Source organism: Anas platyrhynchos, chromosome 1 (genome assembly GCF_047663525.1).
Source record: "Anas platyrhynchos isolate ZD024472 breed Pekin duck chromosome 1, IASCAAS_PekinDuck_T2T, whole genome shotgun sequence".
Taxonomy (NCBI): Eukaryota; Metazoa; Chordata; class Aves; order Anseriformes; family Anatidae; genus Anas; species Anas platyrhynchos.
This window is the reverse complement of record NC_092587.1, coordinates 76,141,732-76,165,049: the sequence shown is the minus strand read 5'-3', so window position 1 is coordinate 76,165,049 and position 23,318 is coordinate 76,141,732. Positions and strand designations below refer to the sequence as shown.

General features: G+C 38.2%; 1 protein-coding gene across 3 annotated transcripts in view; it reads left to right on the top strand.

Moving 5' to 3' along the window:
* LOC101801341 (sulfotransferase 6B1) overlaps positions 1-23,081 on the top strand; it is a 98,395-nt gene extending 75,314 nt beyond the window's left edge. For 2 of the 3 annotated variants that reach the window (XM_072042279.1, XM_072042275.1), the window contains 6 exons: positions 12,760-12,925; positions 13,777-13,961; positions 14,926-15,052; positions 17,913-18,007; positions 19,070-19,256; positions 21,227-23,081. In XM_072042279.1, coding sequence (XP_071898380.1) covers positions 12,781-12,925; positions 13,777-13,961; positions 14,926-15,052; positions 17,913-18,007; positions 19,070-19,256; positions 21,227-21,345 — 858 coding nt within the window. In that variant the 5' untranslated portion in view covers positions 12,760-12,780 and the 3' untranslated portion in view covers positions 21,346-23,081. Of the gene's footprint in view, positions 1-12,708; positions 12,926-13,776; positions 13,962-14,925; positions 15,053-17,912; positions 18,008-19,069; positions 19,257-21,226 lie in introns of those variants that run through there. The other variant, XM_021274786.4, reaches the window with a different exon arrangement.
* The last annotated feature ends 237 nt before the right edge of the window (positions 23,082-23,318 follow it).

Genomic DNA, 23,318 nt, shown 5'->3' with positions numbered 1-23,318 from the left:
TTCTCTTCTCTTCTCTTCTCTTCTCTTCTCTTCTCTTCTCTTCTCTTCTCTTCTCTTCTCTTCTCTTCTCTTCTCTTCTCTTCTCTTCTCTTCTCTTCTCTTCTCTTCTCTTCTCTTCTCTTCTCTTCTCTTCTCTTCTCTTCTCTTCTCTTCTATTTTTTTCCAAACGCAGCCACTTATCCAAATAATAATAATAAAAATTCTCTTAGCCCTCTGTAAATCTTGACTGGGGCAATTATCCTAAGCCCACATTGATGTGTGATGTTTCACTTGTTAAGGAGACTAATCTAAGCCTGACAGACTCTGCATCAAGAAGCATTTATAGCTGTCAAATCTAATGAAAATCAAGTGATTGATCTTCTAGGTAGCAGCTGCAGCATCCTCCAGAAACTAATTTAATATGAGACCTGTGGCAAATACAAAGAAATAGTGTTGCTTGGATGCTCATTTTCCTTCCCATTTTTTTCTTTGGTTTGTTTAGACACAATGGGTGAAGAGAGGATAATAAGGTTGTTGAAGCAGACGTGAGAGGAGAATTTATCCCATTAGGTATAGTAGTATTCAGAAGAAGCTGTAATGGATTAGCCATTTACAGAATCTCATCTACTTCAGGGATTTTGTGTCCACACTACCCATAAGTTGCAAATATTTTCCTGACAGTGTTTTGGCTGTTTCTCTCATGCATTTTTGATGCTGAAAACAATTATATTGTTAGCAGATGGTGGATTTGGTGCTCCTGTAAATCCTGAAGAGATTGCTAGCAAAAATATTCTGTTATTTGTCTTGCCACGTGGCAGATTTGGTTTATTAATATTTTCAATATAGCAAATCATTTGTCAGATTGCAGATGTTTTAAAGACTTTCTTGTGATTTGGTCTCCTGGGTATGTCAGGAAAGATGTGATACAATTCAAATAATCAACCTAGATCAACAGATTAGGTTCTGTATGAGAAAGAGATCCTAAAAGTATCTTGCTTCTTTCAAGGACAAAATCATCATGACTGTGACCCTGTATCACAGTGGAGCATTATTTTTTATCAGTATGTGATTTAAAGGTCAATTCTAAGTGATTTAATTCCTTCATTCTCTTGAAAATTGCTTACATAAATTAGGGGTTTAAATTATTCTTGCTGTTTTTTGTGGTTTTTTTTGTTGTTGTTGTTGTTGTTGTTTGTTTGTTTGTTTGTTTGTTTTGTTTTGTTTTGTTTTGTTTTGTTTTTAGTAGTCCCCAAATCTTAGACATTCATAATTTTCATAGTTCCCGTGTGGTTCTATGTACCAATACAGTAACATGCAAAAAGACTGAACCTGTCTGGATGTGCCTGTGTGCAATGCTCACATACCAAAGCACCATACTCCATATGTGTAACAAGACTTTTTAAGATGGTTTCTGGAAGGCTGTTTTCCATATTGGCTGACTAGTTCAAGGGGTTATGTCGGGTTATCAAATCCAAACTACACTTGGACAATATTAACCTGAGCATGATAGGTAGAAACAGAAAAGGAGACACAAGCAGTTTCTGTCAGTACTGTGAAAGAGAGTAAGAAATGCTGACACGTACAGATGCCTTCAAATGTGTAAAGTTTGAAGAACTTTTTAAAGAATAAAAATTGCACCTGTGCACATTAATTGGCAAAGGCTTTGGGTGAAGAATAGAAGAAGGTTATGAGGACTGCAGGTAACTAGAGACAGAAGGTAGAAGAGGTAGGAATGAGATTAATGTGGAGATGAGAGTGAGGGAAAGATACTGGTGGACATGGAAAGGGAGCTGCATGAGCTGGTGGGGTCTCAGGTGGAAGAAAGTGACTAGAAGCATCTTTCCAAGGCAGAGGCATGGGTGAATAATTCTTCTGTCCTCTTCTGCTACTCATAATTCTCTCATAGCTACTCATTCTGCTACTGTTCAACTCTGGACATCTCCTTGTTAGGAGGGGGAAAGACTGATCGTCTTTCATTGTTGACAGCATGCATGCTGATGTCAAGAGAAGCCCATAGCCTGCATGTGGGAAATTGGCCTTGAGTCTGGGAGTCTTCACCTACCTTGAACCTGTTTATAGATAAGAGTTTATAGATAGGAGCACGGAGGACTTAGCCTCAGGGTTCTGAACACCTCTCCAAGACCTCCATCCAAGCTATCGTTGCCTTGTATTACTTTGTGTCTTGCACTTCTCATTACCTCCCTCACAAAAGAACACAGGCTCTTTTATCTTTCAGAGGTGTGGAGCGGAGTGAGAGAGATGAAGTCAGCAGGAGATGAAGTAGCAGTTATGGGTTTGATTTGATGTCCTGTGATAAACTGCCAGTAGTGATATGCCTACAGAGCAGTGAGAAGTGTCAGCCAGCAAGGATCAGCTTTTTCTCTGTCTTTATGTTACAACAGCACATAATCACAAGGGAGTGGTGGAAGTACTGGAAGGGGAATGAGGGGAAGTACATATTGAGGGGAAATTAGAGAAGAAGAGAGAAATGCCAGTTTCCCCCGGTTAGCTACCAGAATGCTAGCTGATGTGCTGTCAAGATCTGAGAGCATTGACCAAGGCTGTACCTGCAGCAATATATGAATCTAGACTCAAAGTCAGCCTGTCCCTGCTGTAAGCTACACCAGTGCAGACCAGATCTGAGTCAGAAGCACGTGCACTGCAGCGCTCAGGTCTCTGCACAGACTCTTTTCCTGAGAGTAGACAAGGTTTGAGAGAGGAGGACCTGAGATTCCCCACCCTGTCTGGGTGCTGCATGGATTGGGGCAAGCCAGTTTGCTGCTCCTTTTGCTCCTCCATGCATAATACTGAGACTGGGATGCAAAGCTCAGGTCTGCCTGTGTACTGCAATAGAATTGCCAGCATCAGGTGGCCATAATGAGTCTTCATATTGACAGCTAGCAAGAAGGTCATAGACTTAGGAAATGTTTCCGTTAAGAATAATAGGAAGTAAAAGAAACCATCTCAGAAGTTCACTAATGGAAAATCCCACCACTGTGGAGTCAGGGTTTCTCAGTGCTGCCCAGCAACTTTCAAAATGTAAAATTCCAGCCTTCAGTAGCAGAAAATGACAAACTGTGATGAATAACACGAACTGTGCCCTCTTTGAGGAATGATAAGATAGGTGCACAACATACATATTTGCTTCCTGTTAATGTGCAGATTCATGTAATATTGCATCTTACTTCTGCAGTAAAGATAGAGCATGGAAATAAATTGCTATACCCATCCTAGTAGCACCTTCAGATTGAGGAAGGATTTTGCTCAGATTCGGGAAACATTAGCACACTTTACTATCATTCTATGAATCTGAGAATGAACAGATTTAATATTTATATTGTTATCTAAAATCAGGATCTTCAAATTGTAAAGGTCAAAACTGATTAGGAAGATTAGGAAATGCATTCAAGCACTACTGTTTACTACACCTTAATTTATGTATTTATAAATGAAGGAATATCTATTAGGCTGAGCTCTGTTTGTTGCTGGTCAGTAGAAATATGCCCTAATGGTAGAACTGACCTGTTCACTAAGTGAATACATAAATGCCATAAATCTAATTTTGTGCTTAATTAGAAATTAATTCAAAACAATCAAAATATTATCTACTTGCTTAAAACTAACCACTGGCATACTGCCCAGCACAAAAAGTACACTTCTAGACTTAAGTCTTAAAAATAAATAAGTATTACATCTACATTACAGTGCTTGCTCTTGGCTGGCTGCATTGTTTTTCTGATGCATTTCTCTTTCACATTTTACCAAAAAAGCAGCAAAAGTAATGGAAAAATCACCTGAAGATTTGAATATATCTACATCAAATGAGAGTGATGCAGTCATTGCTTATTATGCTGTCTGACAACAAGGGCAGAAATCTGATAAAATTTCACTATAAGCAGGATAAATAGCTTTACAAGCCAAAAGAAAAGGAAAAGACCTAGCAACTTTGTAAGATGTTTGCACAAATCATAAATATGCATTTGAAGATCTATCTGATATTAAGAATAAAAGAAAATCGAGATTACACTTACATGTAGACATTTTATATATTCATATATTCATTTCCATATTCTAAAGCCATATCTTCCATACATATGCAACTTCTGCACACACATTTAATGAGGCCATACATATAACTATTTCATTTTTGTATTCAGCAATCAAGAACTGTTGCAGTGATATTCTGGCAGCTTGTAACATTTAGTATTTTTATTTCCATTCTGAAAAAAATATCTCATTAGTCAGACCTCATAATGAAAAATTCTTCATTCACGCATAAACATACTGTTCCCACTAAACTCAGTACTATTTCCCAGTTTCTGAATTTCCCATTTTTTTGAATAAGAAACAATGTACTATACACTTGCAATCATGTAGGATAGTAAGAAACATTTTTAAAATAAATATATGGGTTTGAGCCAAAGTGTGGGATATGCCTGAAATCTTGGCGAAATGTGAGTCTGGGTTGTGATATTTGTACGTGCTCTCTTTATTTTAGTTATGTAAAGGATCATTTTAGGAATTTCACTGCAATTGATTGTGCAGAAATGAGAAATGAACAATGAATTCCTTCTCTTCCAATAACTTTTCTTTTTATCCCTCACCCAGCTACTTTTTTTTTTTTTTTTTTTTTTTTTTTTTAGTAATAATAACAGAATGGCACAAGTATAAGAAATAATGATCAGAAAATGCAGGAAATTGATGGCAATTCTGCAAAAAGTAGCTGGAATTCTAGATCTGTAGTGCTAGCACTAATTTGCTCAATTTTGCGTTTAACCTGTTGGCCTTCAGGAACACTTGCTTTTCTTTAGAGAAAAATAAAATATCTCATGATGTTATTACTAACCTGCCAGGAAGAGAGACTTTTGAAAAAGTTGACTGATTAAAGCTCACCTGAAGAAATAATGCACTTAGTTAATACAAATGCTGTTGTGAATGGAAGTTATTGAAGCTGGTTGTGCCTTGATGTGGTATGGAACCTAATGACTCACACAATTTTTTAAAAAAATGAGCTAATAAATCACTCCACATTACACTTTAATCACAGTAAACTTTGTATCTTGGCAAGGTAACGCTGAAAACAGAGAGCCAGCCAATGAAAAATATTAAGCCTAGAGACCTAGAAGACATTAAGGAGCTCTTAATGTGGATACACAAATTTAAAATTTGATGTGGATATTGGCCTAACAATCTCTAAAGGTTATCCGTCTAGTTAGTCTAGATCAGATTCTGATTCTCTAGCCATTTAAAACAAGGGTAACTATTTCAGTTCTGTTAGACCATGGATTTTTTAATGTGGATACAAATAATATATGATCCTTCAACTATATTCCAGAAGGTACAAAGATCTTGGAGGTCTTACCCTGCATTTTCAAGGCAGAAAATTATCATTCATGAATGGTGAATGGAAGACACTATCACTGGTCATCAGTTAACTTTTGGGATTATCTGGTACCCTCATAAAAAGCAGTAGACAATGAAGAAAAAAGACTGATCTAGGTAGAACACTAGTTGGATTTTGCTGGCTGTTCTTTTATTACTTATTTAGGTAGAAATTTTGCATTTAAGATATGATTCAGAAAGATATGATCTTGCACTGGCAGTTACCTCATCACTATCTTAGCTCCATTCTTCTAAATGAAGTTTTGCATCTACTTTTTCTTGCTGTTTACAGGACACCACGTATATAAAGACATCATTCATCAGATGAAACTATCAGCTTCAGATTTTCACAGTGGCCCTACTGTTCAGTTCTGAAACACAGAACCCCAGAACACTTCAAGTAGGAGAGGAACTCAGGAGAGCATCTATTCGCAGCCCTGCTCAGGGCTGCAAAGTGCTAAGTTGGATCAATTTGCTCAGAGCCTTGTCCGCTCTAGTGTTGGATCCATTGAAGGATGGCAACTTCACAACTTCTCTGGATGACCTGTTCCAATGTTTGACCACCCCTATGGTGAAAAAGATTTCCAAATATCTAACCTGAATCTCCTTTGTCACAGCCTGTGTTTGTTGCCACATATCATTTTGCTGTGCACTGCTAGAGAAGAGTTTGGCCTCATCTTCTCAACAAACACCCACTAGTTGCGTAACAGAAATTACGTCCCTCTTCAGCCTTCCTTTCTCTAGCCTGAACAAACTCAGTTCTCTCAGCCTCTCCTTGTCCATCATATGCTCCATCCCTGGTCATCTGGGAGGCCCTCTGCTGGCCTTAACCCAGTCTGCCAATACTCCATAAGCAGATAAGAAGAGGGAATATTTCTATTTTCTTTATTTTTGAGGGAAAAAAGTTGCTGCAACTTGAATTTAAAAAATAGCTAGTGTAATTTGTGTTACCTGTATGCAGTTACTCTATAAATATGGATTAATGAATATATATAGAAACAGAATCTAGTAGTGGTCCACCTTGTGACTGATTTTACTCAGCTAATGTCCCAGTTTTGAATGCCTCTTAGAGAAAAGAGCTCTTACAACTGTGTTCATGTCAGCTTGCAGAGAAAACAAGACTGGTCAAATTCAGCTTGCTTTCCACATCAATTTTGGTGTAGTCCCAGCATAGACTGTGAACACCTAGGAGCAGAGGCAGAGACTGCTGAAGTCCTAGTCTGTGCACTGTGTGAGCCCACAGGGACTGATCACATCTGGGATATCTGAGCATGACAGAGATTTAGCCCTTGCACCTGGGCAATTGGTAGCTCACTACCCATTGCACACCTCAGCAGATATCTCCCCCTTTCTCCCTGCGTTGTACAAGTGTTAAGCTCATGGTTAGACTATAGGATCTATGGAGCCATTTGTACCTTTAAATCTGTAAAAAAAAAATAAAAAAAAATCTTGCGTGATGGAAGGAGAGAATTATGAGTTCTGCTCAGTGTCAGGAAAAGATCTATGCAGCTGTAAAGCTTCTGTTTCAAAAGCTTCCTTTAGAACCACAAAAAAGTTTTTTTGTTGTTTACCCCACAGCCAATAGTAAGACTTAAATGCAATGTGGCAGAGAATGACCAGTTCTTCTGCCGTTGTTCTTAACCATGTCCTGACTCTAACAGAGAGGACTGTAGTGCAATATGGATACTCTGCTTAAAGAAAAATAAAAGTCTTTCCTGTTTAAAATGTCTATGCTTTGTATGTTCATATAACACATGGCCATGTATGAAAATCTCATATATGAAAAACTCCTAAGAACAGAGGAGAAATATAAAAGTTTGCAGATTACTACGCAGATGCATGAAAAGCAAGAACAAGCACCAAACATTTTCACTTATCTGGTCTGGATCTGGCATGCATTCTCATTTGTATTCCTATCACAAATGACATAAATCTGTTACAAAAAGTGGAGAGGTAACTTCTCTTTATGTTTCAAATAATGTGCCTGCCCAAGCACAGCTAACAGCTCTGTGCACTACCAGGCTATACTGGGTCTGGCTGGGAAGCACCCATCTTTCTTCAGAGCAGCTCCTGTGGTGCTCACCTTCCTTTTTACCACCCCCTGTTTTTCCTGCAGCATTTTATAGCTCCTGTCTAATAACTTGCAACTGAGTGTGTGCTGAAAGTGATACTTTGGCCATAACCTTAAAATAAGCTAGGCTGGGGGCACTGCAGAAGGGCTGTGGGGCTCAGCTCAGTTCTGTGAGGAGTCTGAAGCTGTGCAAGGGAGTGAGGAGTATGCTTGTATCTGCGTATGGGTGCTGCCAATCAACTGGGCATGAGGAAACAGTCCCAATCCTCCACCATGTCAAAAAATAACAAGTCCTTGATAACCTGTCACGCCGTGTTTGCGTTTATCACAGGCTCCTCTCAGCCGCTAGAGAGGTGCCCCTTCTTGGAAACAGGTTGTTGTTTCCTGTTGTGACCTTTTGCCCACAGATAGGAACCTTGCTGCAACATAAGGTCTGTACTGCTGATACAGGCCCAGCAGCCAGGCGGCTATCAGGTCTCCATGCTGTCGGCATGAATGATACCACCTAAATGATAGGGTGCAGCTCAAGGGCCCATGGAGCGGCCTCCTTAGGTCAGGGAGAGGTAACACTGTGGTTGATCACTGCCTGGCTTCTTCCTGGGACAAGACAGGTGCTTGCAGAGTTGCACAGTGGGCTGGATGAAGGGATAGCCAAGACAAGACTGACAGCCAGACTCACGCTGCTGTGCGGCAATGTTTCAGCTGGCCATTGGTTGCCAGGAGGACATGGACAAATGAGATGTGGTACAATGGGTCTGTCAGCTGTCCTGAGTAAGGCTCTCTGCAAACTCCTCATGCAACATGGGGACTTGGAGGCCTCCAGTCCGTGGTGGCCAAGGTGGGCTTCTCTCTGGCATTTTATAAGCCTGAGGTTTCCAGTCCATGCCCTCAGATGTAAACTGCACTGCTTCTTACCTCAGTATCCCCAGATCATTTGGGTCAGACCCACCAGAGAGCTGGCACAGGGTGCAACAGGTTGCTTGTGGAGCGCTGTCTCACTGTAGGTATGGACACAAGGGTTCCTCTTCCCCTCAGTACACTCCCACCAGTTTTGGACCAAAAGCCTTCACCAAGGTAGATGTGGTTAGCTCAGCTGCTGGTTCTCTCAACTGCTGGATGTAATGACAGTGTGTGAGTTGACAGGGTAGCATTTGCCATCAGTCCTCCTAGCTCTGTTTTTTGTGTGTGCAGTGATGTTCCACAGGGTGTTGATCTCTGTCGGACATACCTCTCAAAGGCTTTTTTGCTGAAATTTTACTGTCTCCTTATAGAATACTTTAACCTACTATTGGAAGTGTACTTCAAATATCAGGCAAGTTTCTCTGTAGTTATGCTAACAAATGAAAACAGAAACAGTTGGCATCACATAATTGCGTGTACTACCAGTAAAAAGGTGACTCATCAGGTTCTGTTATTTAATCCTACCCCAGCAAGCCTGAATATTAGATATGACAATAAAGATAAACAGAAGATAAACAATGCCTCCAAGGCCTCTCCTGTCACCCTGTGGACATGGGAAATTCTCAAAGCCACCCTAACAGACAAGTACTTGCCAGGTAGACCAGTCACCTGGCTGAGCCTCCCTACACGTTACACAGCTTCATCTCTATTACCTCAATGAAAGAATGAAGGTTCAAATCTTCATTTGCTTTTTTTTGTTTGTTTGTTTTTGTTTTTTTGTTGTCTTTGTTGTGTACGTGTTTACTCCTTGAAGGCAAACCATCACATGCCATTGCAGGACAGCAGCTGGTGCAGTAGCTGTCACCTTGCAGCCATGGCATTTGCCTGCAATCTCTCCATAAGATACAGCTCTGATGGCAGCCCTGTTATTATTAGCTGTATCAGTTGTGGCTGTGGCATAGAATATTGTTGGGCAATGACATGTTGTGAAAGGTTGAAAGGAGGACAGTCAACTTTATAATCTGACATGCTGTAAAAAAAAAAAAAATGACTGCGCAAATGGTTGACCTTTTTCACAGTATACCTAAATGTGGGTGTAGCCACTACAGATAGCAAACTTCTGAAATCAGAGTTGTTAAATCATTGTACATGATTAGGATTGAACTATGGGACAATGAATGAGGGCTTCTCTGCCCACATACAAGAGTCCATGCACTTTGAGAAAGCATACCAGGCAGAGAATCTGCTACGGGAAATGAAAAGCTATGTAATGCCCATTTGTGTGTAATGGTTTTGGCTAAGTCATACCTCTTGACAGCTGGGATAAACACAGTTACAAAACAGTAAGTTTTGTAACACGAAACAGTGATAAACACAGTTACAGAACACTCTTTTTTTGAGTTATTTAAGGCAACAGAAAGCAGTCATTCACCAGGGCAAGGATACAGATGGGAGAAGGTAAGAAGGAGGTAGAAGGAGCTGGAATGAAGCAGCCCAGAAATGCAGTGTCCACCTACCAAGCGGTATTTTCCTTAAACCAGAAAGGCAAAACTAAAAATTTAAGATTGCTCTTCTGTTAGCAAATCTCTGTGAAACCTGCTGGTAAAATGTGTGCTCCATCTGTACCCATAGCAGGGCCAGAGAACAGGACAACGTGCTATTGAAAGAAGTTCCTTAGAGCCTGTGGCAGAGATCTACGCAACAGACAGAAATTCTTCAGGATTAGCTTGCCATGCCTGTGTTTATCTGCTTCAAAACGTGTCAGTTGTAGTCCGCATTCTGTGTTGTAATACAGCAAAAGTGGAGGACTTGGTATGGCATTCTTTAAACCCTTTCTACCGTGCTAACTTTGAAAACAGAAGTTTGTGCCCAGTCCTGCAAGGAGCTGAGTACTCTTTTTCCTTAGCTCACTGCATTCAGGATACCGCACTCTTTCAGGGACAGGCCCTATTTTCTGAGCATAGACAGGATGTGAGAAGGAGCAGCAATTTCGGTTTACTTCCCCTGGATTTACATTATGGGTGCTGAAAACAGAAGCTAGTGTAAGAAGTAATTTAGATGAGGTAATAGAATCGGAATTTTCCTTGCTACTGTATTGCTTCTGTTTTACACCTTGGCCATTTCATTTGTGAATGATTAATTAGGCTCCAAGTGATTAGATTAGGGAAATGTGCTGACTTAGAAGATAATAGGAATGTATGAAGAAGTGAAAGGGCCAAGGCATAGTAAATATGCAATGTATTTTACAGTGAACTTTTTTGGCTACATCAGCGTAATAGTTCTCTTAACCTGCATTAAATGCATATGGCTGGAACCACAACTGTAAAACAAACCTCTGAAATCTCTCTGAATTTCAGACTAATCCACAGAAGCAGGATTCATTATGTCTCCAGATGTACCTAGTGCACCTGAAGTACCAGAAATGAAATCTGTTGACAGAGAATAGACTTTTAAGGAATTAGCCCATAAAATATGAAGCAATGGTAACTTAGGTCTTCAGATCGGGAAGTAAAGAGAAAAATGTTGAGTTTGTCACTAAGAGATCCTCCAAATTCTGCCTGTGCATCAGTGTCCTCATGTTTCTTGTATCCTTTTTTTTTTTTTTTTTTTCCTGAAGAAAGAGCTAGAGACATTATGCAGAGGCCCATCCAATGTTCCGTCTTCCTCAGAAATAAAAGTATATATTCAAAGCAGCTAGGTAGAGATGTCCCAAAGACTGACTCAGTTACCTCCTGAATGATTCCTGTCTCCCCTCATTGCTAGTAATAGAAAACATGTCCCCAGAGTGTATTTGACATGATTCTGATCCCCACCTGGCCCTGCATAATTGACTTTTCTGAGGACAAAGGGCACATTTTTCAGGCTGTAGCTGTTTAAGGGCAGCTTTATAGACAAGACAGTTGAAAATATCAAGGCTTGCTGACTTCACATTTCTTTGACTAGTAGACTGGCAATACTGCCAAGAAAGAAAAACAAGTCACTCCTATTATACTAATTTTTCTGGAAATTGGATTAGAAACAAGCATGTACAGAAGCTGATAGCTGTCCTTCCTCCTTGTCTGTAATCTCAATAGGTCAAGTATTGGAAGGACATCTCCATCATTAACTTCTTACCCTGGATCATGGGAGGTACCTTTGGTAGTCAGCTTATGACTAAACCTGTATTATTATTTATGATAAAACAAAAACCATGACCTTGAGAAATTTCCAAAGGACTACTTCATTTTGAAACTAGATTTGCATGCAGATTTGAATACACTGAAGGACCTCAATGGAATATCTTGTAGGAGGTTTTCAGTAGGAATAATGAAGCCACTGGCTGCCTGGGGAAAAGAATGTAAAGAAGAGTGAAGCTCTGTTTACAAATGTTTGTCTTATCCCATGAGATTTTGAGACCTAGATGAAAAAAAAATAATAATAAAAAATCCAGTGAAAAATCAAAGTCTGAAGGTTCTGGAATCACACCACCCTAAAAAAATAAATTAGTGACAGTGGAAATGAAAACTGAAATATTAAGCATTTGAAAATATTTTGATTCAAACCAGAGCTATTTATTTTAATATGATCCATTTATATTTCAGGTTGAAAAACATTAATGGTGATTTCTACAGATTGAAAATTTTTCAAAAAACACATTTCATAATGGGCAATGAATTGAGAACTATGTCTTTCCTGCAAGTTCCTTTTTTGAATTATTATTATGCTTATATTATGGTTATGCATTTTCCATGGAAAAAATTTGAAATCTTCAACCATTTCTAGTCATGCAACATGTAGGATAAAGCCCAATGTGAAATATCCGTTTAGAATTTGGGTTTTTTTTTTTTCTGTACTCTTCTTATGGAGATAGATGACAGCTTAAAAAAATGATTGTGCTTTAGAAGTTCCTCTGTTTTTAAGAAGCCTCAGGCTGAAATTCTGAAATACTTTGAAAACTGGTTTCTTGACATCACATAATTGAAGCACTGGGAATCAGCTTGCACTTTTGAACATTCAGGCCACTGCATATTTCATAAAATGAAAATCCCAGTCACATAAAATCAGATACTGCTTCCATGGAAGTACAACTTGTTCAATAATCGCATTAAGCAAACTTTATGGCAACACAAAATGGTCAGTCTTGGCATTTTCCACAATTACTATACTTTAACTATCACCCCCTTTCTTTATCTGGAAAGCTAATAAATGACAAATGATACACATTTTTGATGACTCTGCATTTCAGTTATTTATGAAATTACCTCTAACATTTCAGTTGCCTTTATCAGCTAACTAGAAAAATCAATATCTGATAGGGACTTCATCATGCATAACAAAGTATAAAAGCATGAGGTTTGTATTGCTGGTTTCAGTTTGTTACTTCAAATCATCTGACTTAGAGGTGACTCTTAAATCCTCTTGTCATTTCACTGCTATCTGATTTGCAGGAATCGAAGACTTAAGCAAACATGTCCAACCCCAGTGAGACAGAACTAATTCATATGTTTAAGGGGATTCCCTTTACCACCAGGTCTTCTCTAGAACTCTTAAAATCCTTGGATACTTTTGATGCTAGGGAAGATGATGTCCTTTTGGGTTCCTATCCCAAGTCTGGTAAGTTCTACTTTTAGATGTTAATTGCAAGATGTTTCAATTGTTTGTTTTGTGTTCTCTGCTTAACTTACTTGTGAAATACCTGTGTGCAAGAAACAGGGAAGGGTGTTTGAATATGTGAGAATGTTATTCTATCAGGAAGTGTTAAAATTACCCCCAAAATACAAATCATTTGTCTAAATTTTGATTCTTTAATTGAAAATAATTTCACATATTTTCATACTGGAAAGCAAATATAAATTTCTTATAAGCAAAATTTATACCTGAAGGATGTGCCAGAGGATTTCCTACATTTAATTATAACAAGGCAAGAGTTGAATTAGGTTATTTGTACGGCCCTTGCCTGCACGTTTATTAATTTCTTCTTCCCTCTCACCCAGACTCTGTCTCATACACATACCAAAGAGGAAGCTCAGTCAGTTACCTTCCAAATAGATAGACTCAATCTACTATAACAATATAGAACAAAACAAAAGAAATTATTCTAAAATAAATAATAAAAACAATATAACCACCTGCTGACAAGCAGTATGAATTTTATGTTAGCTAATGAGTTTGTTTCAATACAAATATTAACACTTTGCATAGAATTACTTTGTACTTCAGCAACAACACTTTTTTTCAGTATTTATACATCTAGAGCCAATGGGATTATACAGTTATGTAGTTTCTTGAATCTGGAGGTGTAGAAGTTTTGAGGTGTTTTTTAGAAGGTGGTTTTCTGCATGTGTTAGAAAGCTGTTCCCATATGCAATCTGCACGTTTCATGTATCTTCTCAGTAACAAATATTCCTTCTTTTTCATTCTTCCTTTTTTTTTTTTTTCTTCTCCTTAAAAATAATTTTCTGAAGGCACACACTGGCTGGCAGGAGTTATAACAAAGCTTTACAACACTCCAATTACACTAACATCTCCCATTGAATTTGGAGATGTTTCCAAACTGGAGGAACTGAATAAACTCTCATCAAAGAGAATCATCCCAACGCACTTAGACTACAACATGTTGCCTTCTAATTTTAAGAATAAAAACTGCAAGGTAAGGCAAAAATTTATAAAAGCAGTAAGATATTTTGTGTCTGTTAGGAATCTAGTTTGTCTTGTTAATTCTTAAATGATATTAAATGACTTACAGTTTCCAGAAGTGGTTTGCTCTGATTTTTGGAGGCACAGCTAACCAGCAGTTGAAGGCAGCATGAGCAAAGGCTTAGGCTAAAAACTGAGTTCTCCTCCTGCCCTACTGTTCCCACTGGGTGATTTGTATGTCAGGCACCACAAAAAAATGCAACACTATTATCTTTCAATATTATTAGGGACTGGAGGGTGGTGTGTGTGTATCATGGCTCCATTTCCTAGTGACTGGAGCATTTGCTTAAAAAGCAGTTATCTGCGGTATTTATGGAATGTTCTGGGGGTGAAGGTACCCTGCCCCTCCTATAAAGCTTTGTCAAGACCCTATATTGAAATAGAGCCAAACAGAGGTGAATTCAAATGCAGGAGGAGGATTCAGATCAGTTTGGGAGTCAACCCATGCTGATGTGGGAGGTCTATAAATAATCAGCTCTGGGCCTCAGATTTTACGTTAAAAGTTCAAATTTTCAGGATTAGATAGATACAGACTTTTGGGACAACACTAATTTCAGTGAAAAGCCAAGATTAACATATGCATCTGTCCTGTGAATGTTAAGGAAACAGTTTCATATATGAGGTAGTTTAACTCATGAGTTAAAGTGAACCTGTCTCTTTCACAAAATGTAAACATTACCCATCTGTAGGAAACACACCTCTGCCCACAAGGTTTTGTTTGCTGACTACTGCTCTCTTCTGCCTAAAAAGGGACAAATGCATTTCTGTATTTATGACGTGGTGTCCAATGGAAGAATCCTAAAGGAAAGGGTTTTGACACTGCAAACTGCCTATGAAAATGCCACATTTATGCACACAGCTCCTCTAAAATAAAGGAATAACATTATCACTAATAACCACATCATCTTCATTTACAGATGATCTACATCAGCAGAAATCCAAAAGATACTGCAGTTTCCATGTATCATTACTACAAAGAGAATCCACACCTTCCCACTGTTGATACCTGGACTGCTTTCTTTGACTTGTTCTTAGAAGGAGACGGTAAGGATAAGTGCTATGTTTTTCCCTGCAGCTTGCATTATCTGATCATGCACAGAAGGTGTTAACAAATGCAAACTGTGTGAAAACTCCTTGTTGAACTCCTCATTTATATAGCCTTAGATTTTTTATTTTTTCAAGGTAAATTCTAATGCTATACCAAACAAGAACAAATAATTGGCTGTCTTCAGCCCTGTGAGGAGATATTTTGACAAGTGGTTGTATTCTTTCAGCACAACTGCAGGTTGCAGGTTGCTGTCCTCTGACACACCTGTTAAAGTCATACTCTCATCGCCAAGTTGCAGGTTTCATCTCTTCCCACACATACTCTGAAAACCCCAACAATTGGTTGGTTATGATGCAGATTTCCCTGTGTTAAAACATTTCCGACCTTGCCTCATGAGCCATGCTAATAGTCTGCTTCACACCAAGAACTCGTGTTTAAGCCTTGATAGCAAAGGAATGTACACACAGCTCCTTCCAAGCAGACAAAAAAGCAGCTGGGATCACTGCAGCCACCTCCTGTCCTTGGTAGGCTGTCTGGTGGGGTAGACACTATCTGAATGTGTCCAGAGAGCAGAGCTCCACTGCCCTGCTGAAAGGTGGGCAGCACACAGAAAGACCGTCCCCAGGCTGCACGGAGAGCCACACTTGCAGGCTTACTGCCTTTTCTGATCTTGAAAGTAGCCTTGTGTGGCCCTTCAAAGGAAGTCTAGGTGCTTTCACAAAGTGCCCCTGCACACACTAAGTGCCCTTGCACACACTCTGCCTGATTGTTGTCTTAGTTGTGGCGTCCAAAGACCAAGGACATGAGTGAGATTTGTGTGAATGACAGTGGTGGCTTGGAAGCTGACAGGAGGACTGTGTTCCAGGTATCCACTCCCATTTTTAGTGCTTTATTACTCCTTTGAGGACTTGTTCCTGCTATACAACCACAATGATGATAACAGCAACAATGATAGATGGCCTTGAAAAATTTGAAAGAAAAGTAACAGTGCAGTCACCATGAGCTTACATCAAAGATCTAGAAGTCAGTTTGAATTTTCTTCTGCCTTGTAGATCTTGTGTTCCTCATTCAGAGAAGCCCTAAGGCACATGCATAAGTGATGTGCAGGATATTGGCTTGTTTAGTAACACCTCTGAACATTCAGCAGTGAAAACAGAAAAGAGGACTGTCTCAAATTTTAAAACATCTCCCATTTGTCTATAAATTAGTAGCCTTCTGCTGTTTCCTGCATGCTTATGCATGGCATAAGGAAATTATTTTGGTTACAGCAGAAATTTATCTGATAGGTGATACTGGGAGAGAGGTTGCCATTTTTGCTCTTAATAGAAATGTGTGATGCTTGTGCTGCTTGATTTAGATCCTTTAGTACTCTTGCATAGTTATTTCAGTTGTGAACAAAGGCAAGGACACCCAGACACAACTTATGCTGTCACTAGAGTCTCCAAGACTGTTTGCTATACCCCAGAGCCAAAAGGGTCACTGACTTTCAGCTATTGGAAATAGGATTGCTCACTCATATAGCAAGAACCCACAGAGAGAAAAACTAAAGGACCTGGGGAGAGCTGAGACAATGATGATCTAACCTAAGAGCTTACAGGACCTAAAAGACGTCACTGTTATCACTGTCTTTTTTTTTTTTTTTTTGTCTTTTTTTTTTCCAATTTTTATTTTTCAATTTTAATTTTTATTTTAAATGAAAAAAAAAATAGGTTCTTTGGATACCTACCTTGATGAATATGTTCTTTCCCTGCTAGAAACAGGAAAGAAAAGCAGTGGAAACTCCAAATTTATGTGTAGACAGTGGAATTCTGGAGATCTGTCCATTTCTTGCACAGATGCGGGCTGGGGGAAAGCAGGTGCATTTGTTGGCCATGTCCCTGGTGTGGCTAAGCAGACTTTAGTTGGACACTGTGGTGCGTATGTGCCCTGCAGTTAGATAGCATTTTATGTGTAGGAGGTGGCTATGGGCTGGAGCATTCAGCAAAATACCTAAAATACATCCTGAGGTTTATAACCAAAATGATTCTCTTTACAACATTAAAATATTATACCTTTCTGGTAGCAGCATAAAGCAAGGTCAAAGTTATGGAGAAGGGTGGATGTGACTGCTCTGTCTATCCCTTTCTTAATGGCTTGTAGGACTCTTTCAACTCAGCTGTCAATCTTGTCTTTCAACCAGAAGGGTCAGAACTGTTTTTCTTCTAAAATAAAACTCAAGTTTATCTGTCCTCCTGTAGTTCAGCAGAAGGAGCATTTAGACAAAAGAAGTGCTATGAGTCAATTATACATGTAAAACTGTACATTATCCATGTAGTTGGCTGCATGATGTATTTCTATAGTAACTTATTCATTTAATCAACTCTTCCTTGACTTTTTAAAGTATATAAATTTCTCCTCTACTGAGCCAAAATAGAACTAGCAATAGTGTGCGCCATTTAACAAACTCCTTATTTTATTCCCTAGTGTGATATTTATATTTACGATACATTTATTTCCTAGTTTATTTTCCTAGTCTTTATGTCTGTGACCATGAACATGCAGATACTTGCTCAGATACTCAGATCTCATTGTGCCCATACATTTTCTTTCTTTACTGGCCTATTCCTAGATTTGGAGACTGTTTCCACTAGAGAATTATATCTCAGAAAAGTACCTGCATCTTTTTTACAAAAACAAAGTCCAACAGGAATGATAAAATTTTTGGATAGTAAACTTGAATCACTTCATGGAGAGAATTGAATCAGATTTAGAGGAATGTGGGGTACATATCAAGAAGGGATCATTCCCCTAAATGTGTGAGATACAGAGTTATTTATGAACCAAATTTATATGAATTTATATGGGTTTTCTTTTCAGTTGTCTGTGGATCTTGGTTTGATCATTTCCTAAGTTGGGAAGAACATAAAAATGACAAAAATATCCTGTTTTTGTTCTATGAAGACATGAAGAAGGTAAATATGCTCTCTGTTCTTATTTCAGAATGTTTTACTTTTAAATTGACATAATTAAAATATCAAGTAGCAAATTCTAATGAAGAGGGACAAATAAGAAAATGTGAATGTGAATGGGCATATTTTATATTTGCATAGGACTTTTTGTCTTGAAACACGTTACTTAAATAATTCAGACTACACAAGTTATGCAAGTCTTAAATCGTGTGAGTATTGCATTTCATAGATGCAGGAGTGGGATATATATTACTTGATTTTCCCCAGCCACAGAAAGAATTTTAAATTCCTGGTCCTTGGTCCTATAGAAAAATTAACCAAGAACATCTGTTGAGTTCCACACATTAACCTGTTATACCTGACATCTCAGGTGAAATTTTCAGAAAATGATATAAAGCAACAGCACTAGACATGGTCAGTGGGAACAGTGTGCCCAGTAAAGAAGAAAATTAGAGGCGGGTGTGGAGGTAGGAAAAAAAAATTTGACAAAGGAAAATTATTATGCAGAAACAGCTTTGCTATTCTTAGACAACAACAAAACCTCTAGTATCAAATATACTTTAGCTTTCAGAGAATTATTATTATTATTATTTTGTTATGAAGCAAACACTTTTTTTTTTTTTTCCAGTGTTTCCATTAAAATAGTTCTGTTTATTTTTGGCAATTCCACTATGAGGAATTCCAAGCCCATTTTGAATCTGGAATCACTTGTGAGATCTCTAGATATGGCACCTCCAACAAAATAAGCTCCTTACACAGGGACTGAGCTTTGAGTATTTCTGTTCCCAGTGAAATCATTCTGAGAAACAGAACAAACTGGGAGTTTACCTTGCCATGTAATTCTATATGATTGCACATTTACTCATTTATGTGAGTATGAATAAGAGGGGAATCAGGTTTACTGTATCTGTCATGTATACAGTCCAAAGACTTGTTTAGCTTTGCTAGAAAGCAAATAAATGGGACAAACCTGTTAAGTAATAAAAATAATAATTTCCATATCAACTGAAAATCTTATAATCAGCTCAGAAATTAAATAAAAAATATATTATTCTTGTATCTCAGGATCTCCCCAAGACTGTGAAGGAAATCAGTGTGTTCCTGGACATAGACATCAGTGATGATGATATTCAAGACATCTGCAAGAAGTCATCCTTCTCAGAGATGAAAAACGACACTGAAAAAGAAAACAGTGACCCCAGTCACACCGTCTGTGCCCTGACATCCAACAGGAAGCTGATTTTCAGAAAAGGTAAATTCAGTGTTCCTAGCTTAATATGGTAGCACCAACCACAACCTTTTTAGAAGCAGCAGCCTGGGTCTCTCCCTGCCTCGGATGATGTTTTGGGTCCACCCTAGGAAGCAGTAACAGGATTTTCCAATCTGAAGCCCCCTTAAAAACCACTTTCCAAGTTCTCTGGTTGCAAATGTATGCATGTGCTAGAAAAACATGAGAGTCTTAAACAGTTTAACTGTTGTTCCATATGAGCTTTGCAGCTGCAAGGAAAGCTTCATGAAACATTGCTGTTTATCTGCCTATTTGTATCTAAAAGTTTACACTCAGTCTCTCACAAGCCCCAGAGTCTCCTCTCAAATCACTAGTGAAGGTCATTTAGTTTGCAAGAATGGAAAAGAGCTAGACACATTCCTTCTGAAGAAGTCTGCTGGTAGCCTTTATCCTCTGTACTCCCTGTTATCTTACTGAAATGTTCCCAAAAAGAAATATGCTGACCACGACAACAAAAGAATGGATGACTCAACCACCGGGTGACCTAAGAGGTCGCCTTAAGGCCTTGGCCAAACTGGAATCTGCACTAAAATCTTCAACAGGACTTAGCTTGAATGTGACTTAAAAATACCTCAAGGAGCTGCTTTCTTGCTACTGATGTTTCAGAAGCTTCTTCAGATTAGAATAATAACTAAATCAAAGCCAACATGTTTAGATGGATTTTCATTATTTTTAATTATTTTTTGAACAATCATTGACAATTCAAAAATTAGGGTCATTTCAATTAAGAAAAACTTGTTCTCAATTATAAATAGGGAAACTACATTTCACTAATTCAGCAGAATGTTTTTACCAATGAGCTGAAGTAAATGCCAGAATACAATGTCAGAAAAAACAAAACAAAACAAACAAACAAACAAAACCTGCAACAACAAAAACATATATAGCTTTCTAAGTCAGTGACTTTTGACAAATCTATGTTGAAAAACTTGAATAATTTCAACATTTTTATTTCCAAGTAGTTTCTATGCAAATCCAGAGGTTTTAGCAAATTTCAATCAGCTTGACTTTTGTGTATATGCATATACATATATATAATTATTATTATTATTATTCAGGCTTTCTTTTCTTTTCCTTGCTATCCTGAATACTATTTAGTCAACTGCCTTGAGATGATGCACACTTCTTTAGAGGGTGCACGTGAGGGGAAATTTTGAGCATTTCTCATTTAAATATACCAGTTTAAAAACAAACAAACAAACAAACAAACAAAAATCATGTTTGTTCAAACTTCTGATGAGATGGAAAACTGTTGAAACACTTGTATAAACACATTCAACAGAACACAAATGTGCATGGTCACCAAGAAGTAGTTAACTGACCTCTTAAGTGGTGGGACATCTCATCTGTAGAAAGCCCTAAAAATTAGGAGCAGGTGTGAGGGTGCAATTCATGTGATCAAGTCACTCTGCTTTCCTTTTTTATGAGTCGTCTTTACTTGGTAGAGAGACGTAGCTGCCTTTTCGGCACAACTCATTTGATGAGTTTTAGATACTGACTATGATTAGATGAATTTCAGCCAGGAAGCAAACATTTCCTTCTACTGACTTTGAAAGAGCTTAAATGGAGACCTTTAACTGTAAACACCTAAGGTGAGGCAAGATGCCTCTCCGCCAAGATGACCAAGAGCTCTATTTCCATCTTGGAAACCTGCTACTCTTCATGTACCACTTAGTGTTGTTGGCATTGTCAGGTGACACACAATGAGAAACAGTCTGAGGCGTTAATAGCCTTTATGGATGATGATTCAGCTGTTTCCATCAGAGTCTCACCAGACTGGGAAAATGATTATGAGCTATTACTGAGACTATGGTTGATGACACAGTAATAATTTATGCCATCTGCAGCATTAATAAAACTAGTCTGCCTTTAAAATGTTTTCAGCACTATATATTGCTAGCCTCAATCTTATTTTTCTGCCCCTGCTCTTCTAGGTACTGTTGGTGATTGGAAGAACCATTTCACTCCAAAACAGAATTTAAAGTTTGAGGAAATATTTAATGAGAAAATGAAGCTCAGCAAAATGGCAAAAAGACTCACCTATGAATTCTGATTCCATGGGCAGAACAATACTCAATTATCAAATTACAAATACAGAGAGAGCAACTGGTGGGAAATTGTGGATGGGGCTAATAGACTGTAAAAGTTAAAAAAAGTTCAGCGCTGCTCTTGGAACTGATGCCTTGAAGATGGAAGCAGCACTGACTGATCACGTTCATTTAGCATGTTTACATAAATTTACCTCAGTTATCAGCCTTACTTTTCACCTAGTCAAGCAGTAGAAGTGTGAAGAAGGATTGTAAGATGGAGATTTGAGGACAGGACTGAACTCCAATATCAGAGGGCAGATTTATGTTGTTTTACAATTAAGTGTCAGACTAATTTTTCTACAACCAAATCTACTTTATCATTTATTTATTTTTTATTTTATTTTGCTCTAGAGTGACATGAATGGAATTCTTAGATCTGGTTTAGGAATTTTACCTAAAATGTTCTTACCTGAGATGTTTTCTTCACTCAGAAGGTGGAGAGGCACAGACACAGGTTGCCCAGCTGTGAATGCCCCATCTCTGGAGGTGTTCAACATCAGGCTGGATGGGGCTTTGGGCAACCTGGTCTAGTTGGTGGCATCCCTGCCCGTGGCAGGGGGGTTGGAACTGGATGATCTTTAAGGCCCCTTCCAACTCAAACCTTTCTATGATAACATGTTAAGAAAAAAAAATAAATCCACTAATAAACTGTATATTTAAAAAATCTAAAAACACATCATAACAAAATGACCAAAGACTTGACTTTAGACTCAACCCATTCTCATCTACCATGATTTGGAAAGCACCTGTCTTATCAGACTTTATTATCGATACTGAAATTGAAAACTGTAGCAGTACATTTGAAGATTTGCAGTGAGGTTTGTTTGTAAAACTAACTTTCTTTTCTTTCTTTCTTTCTTTCTTTCTTTCTTTCTTTCTTTCTTTCTTTCTTTCTTTCTTTCTTTCTTTCTTTCTTTCTTTCTTTCTTTCTTTCTTTCTTTCTTTCTTTCTCTCTTTCTTTCTCTCTTTCTTTCTCTCTTTCTCTCTTTCTCTCTTTCTTTCTCTCTTTCTCTCTCTTTCTTTCTTTCTTTCTTTCTTTCTTTCTTTCTTTCTTTCTTTCTTTCTTTCTTTCTTTCTTTCTTTCTTTCTTTCTTTCTTTCTTTCTTTCTTTCTTTCTTTCTTTCTTTCTTTCCCTTCTTTCTTTTCCTTTCCTTCTTTCACAATGCATAGGTTTTGTTTGTAATTTATTTCTGGGTTGTACTGTATAATACTTGTGTTTTAAATGTAAGTGATATATATTCTTTCAGATTTCTGTACCATATGTTGGGAAACTATAGAAGTTTTTTTCATTCGACTTTCTCCCTGCAAAATTCCTATTTCCAGTGTTTTGAGTTTCCATTTAACTTCACAGTCCTTGTGCAATAGAATTCAACAGTTCCAGTGTAGCAAATAAACTAGTACTTGGAGACAGTTTAATCTGAGTAAGACATATTTACCCTGCTCTGATAAGACAGGTTTTCTAAGAACTAGCTGTCCGTGTTCACATCCTAGGGACTGTTCTAAGAATGCAGTGAAGATATTTCTTCTGATTTACTGCATGATGTGTTTTCTGTCCACACCTTCAAATTGCCTTGCAGGCTAGCATTAAGTACTCTTCTCTCAAACTTGTTTTTCCCAACCACATAATTACAACACATCAACAGGCAGAAAAAACAGCAAAAACTGACTGAAAATAAACTAATGCAGACAAGCACTGTTACTCTGCTGTGATTCCTGTGTGTTTTGCAGGCACATATCTGTAAGGCAAGCTCATCCTCTGGGTGAGCTGTTTCTGAAAAGACATGATATGACCTTATTGGTAGTGAATATAGGTGCTCTCTCCAGCCATACTAGCTACACAGCCCTTTTGTTTAATATCTTACTGCTGCAAGCTGACATCAATGCCAACTGTTTGTGCATCTGCACAAATGATACAGGAAGTTACATGCTGAGTACA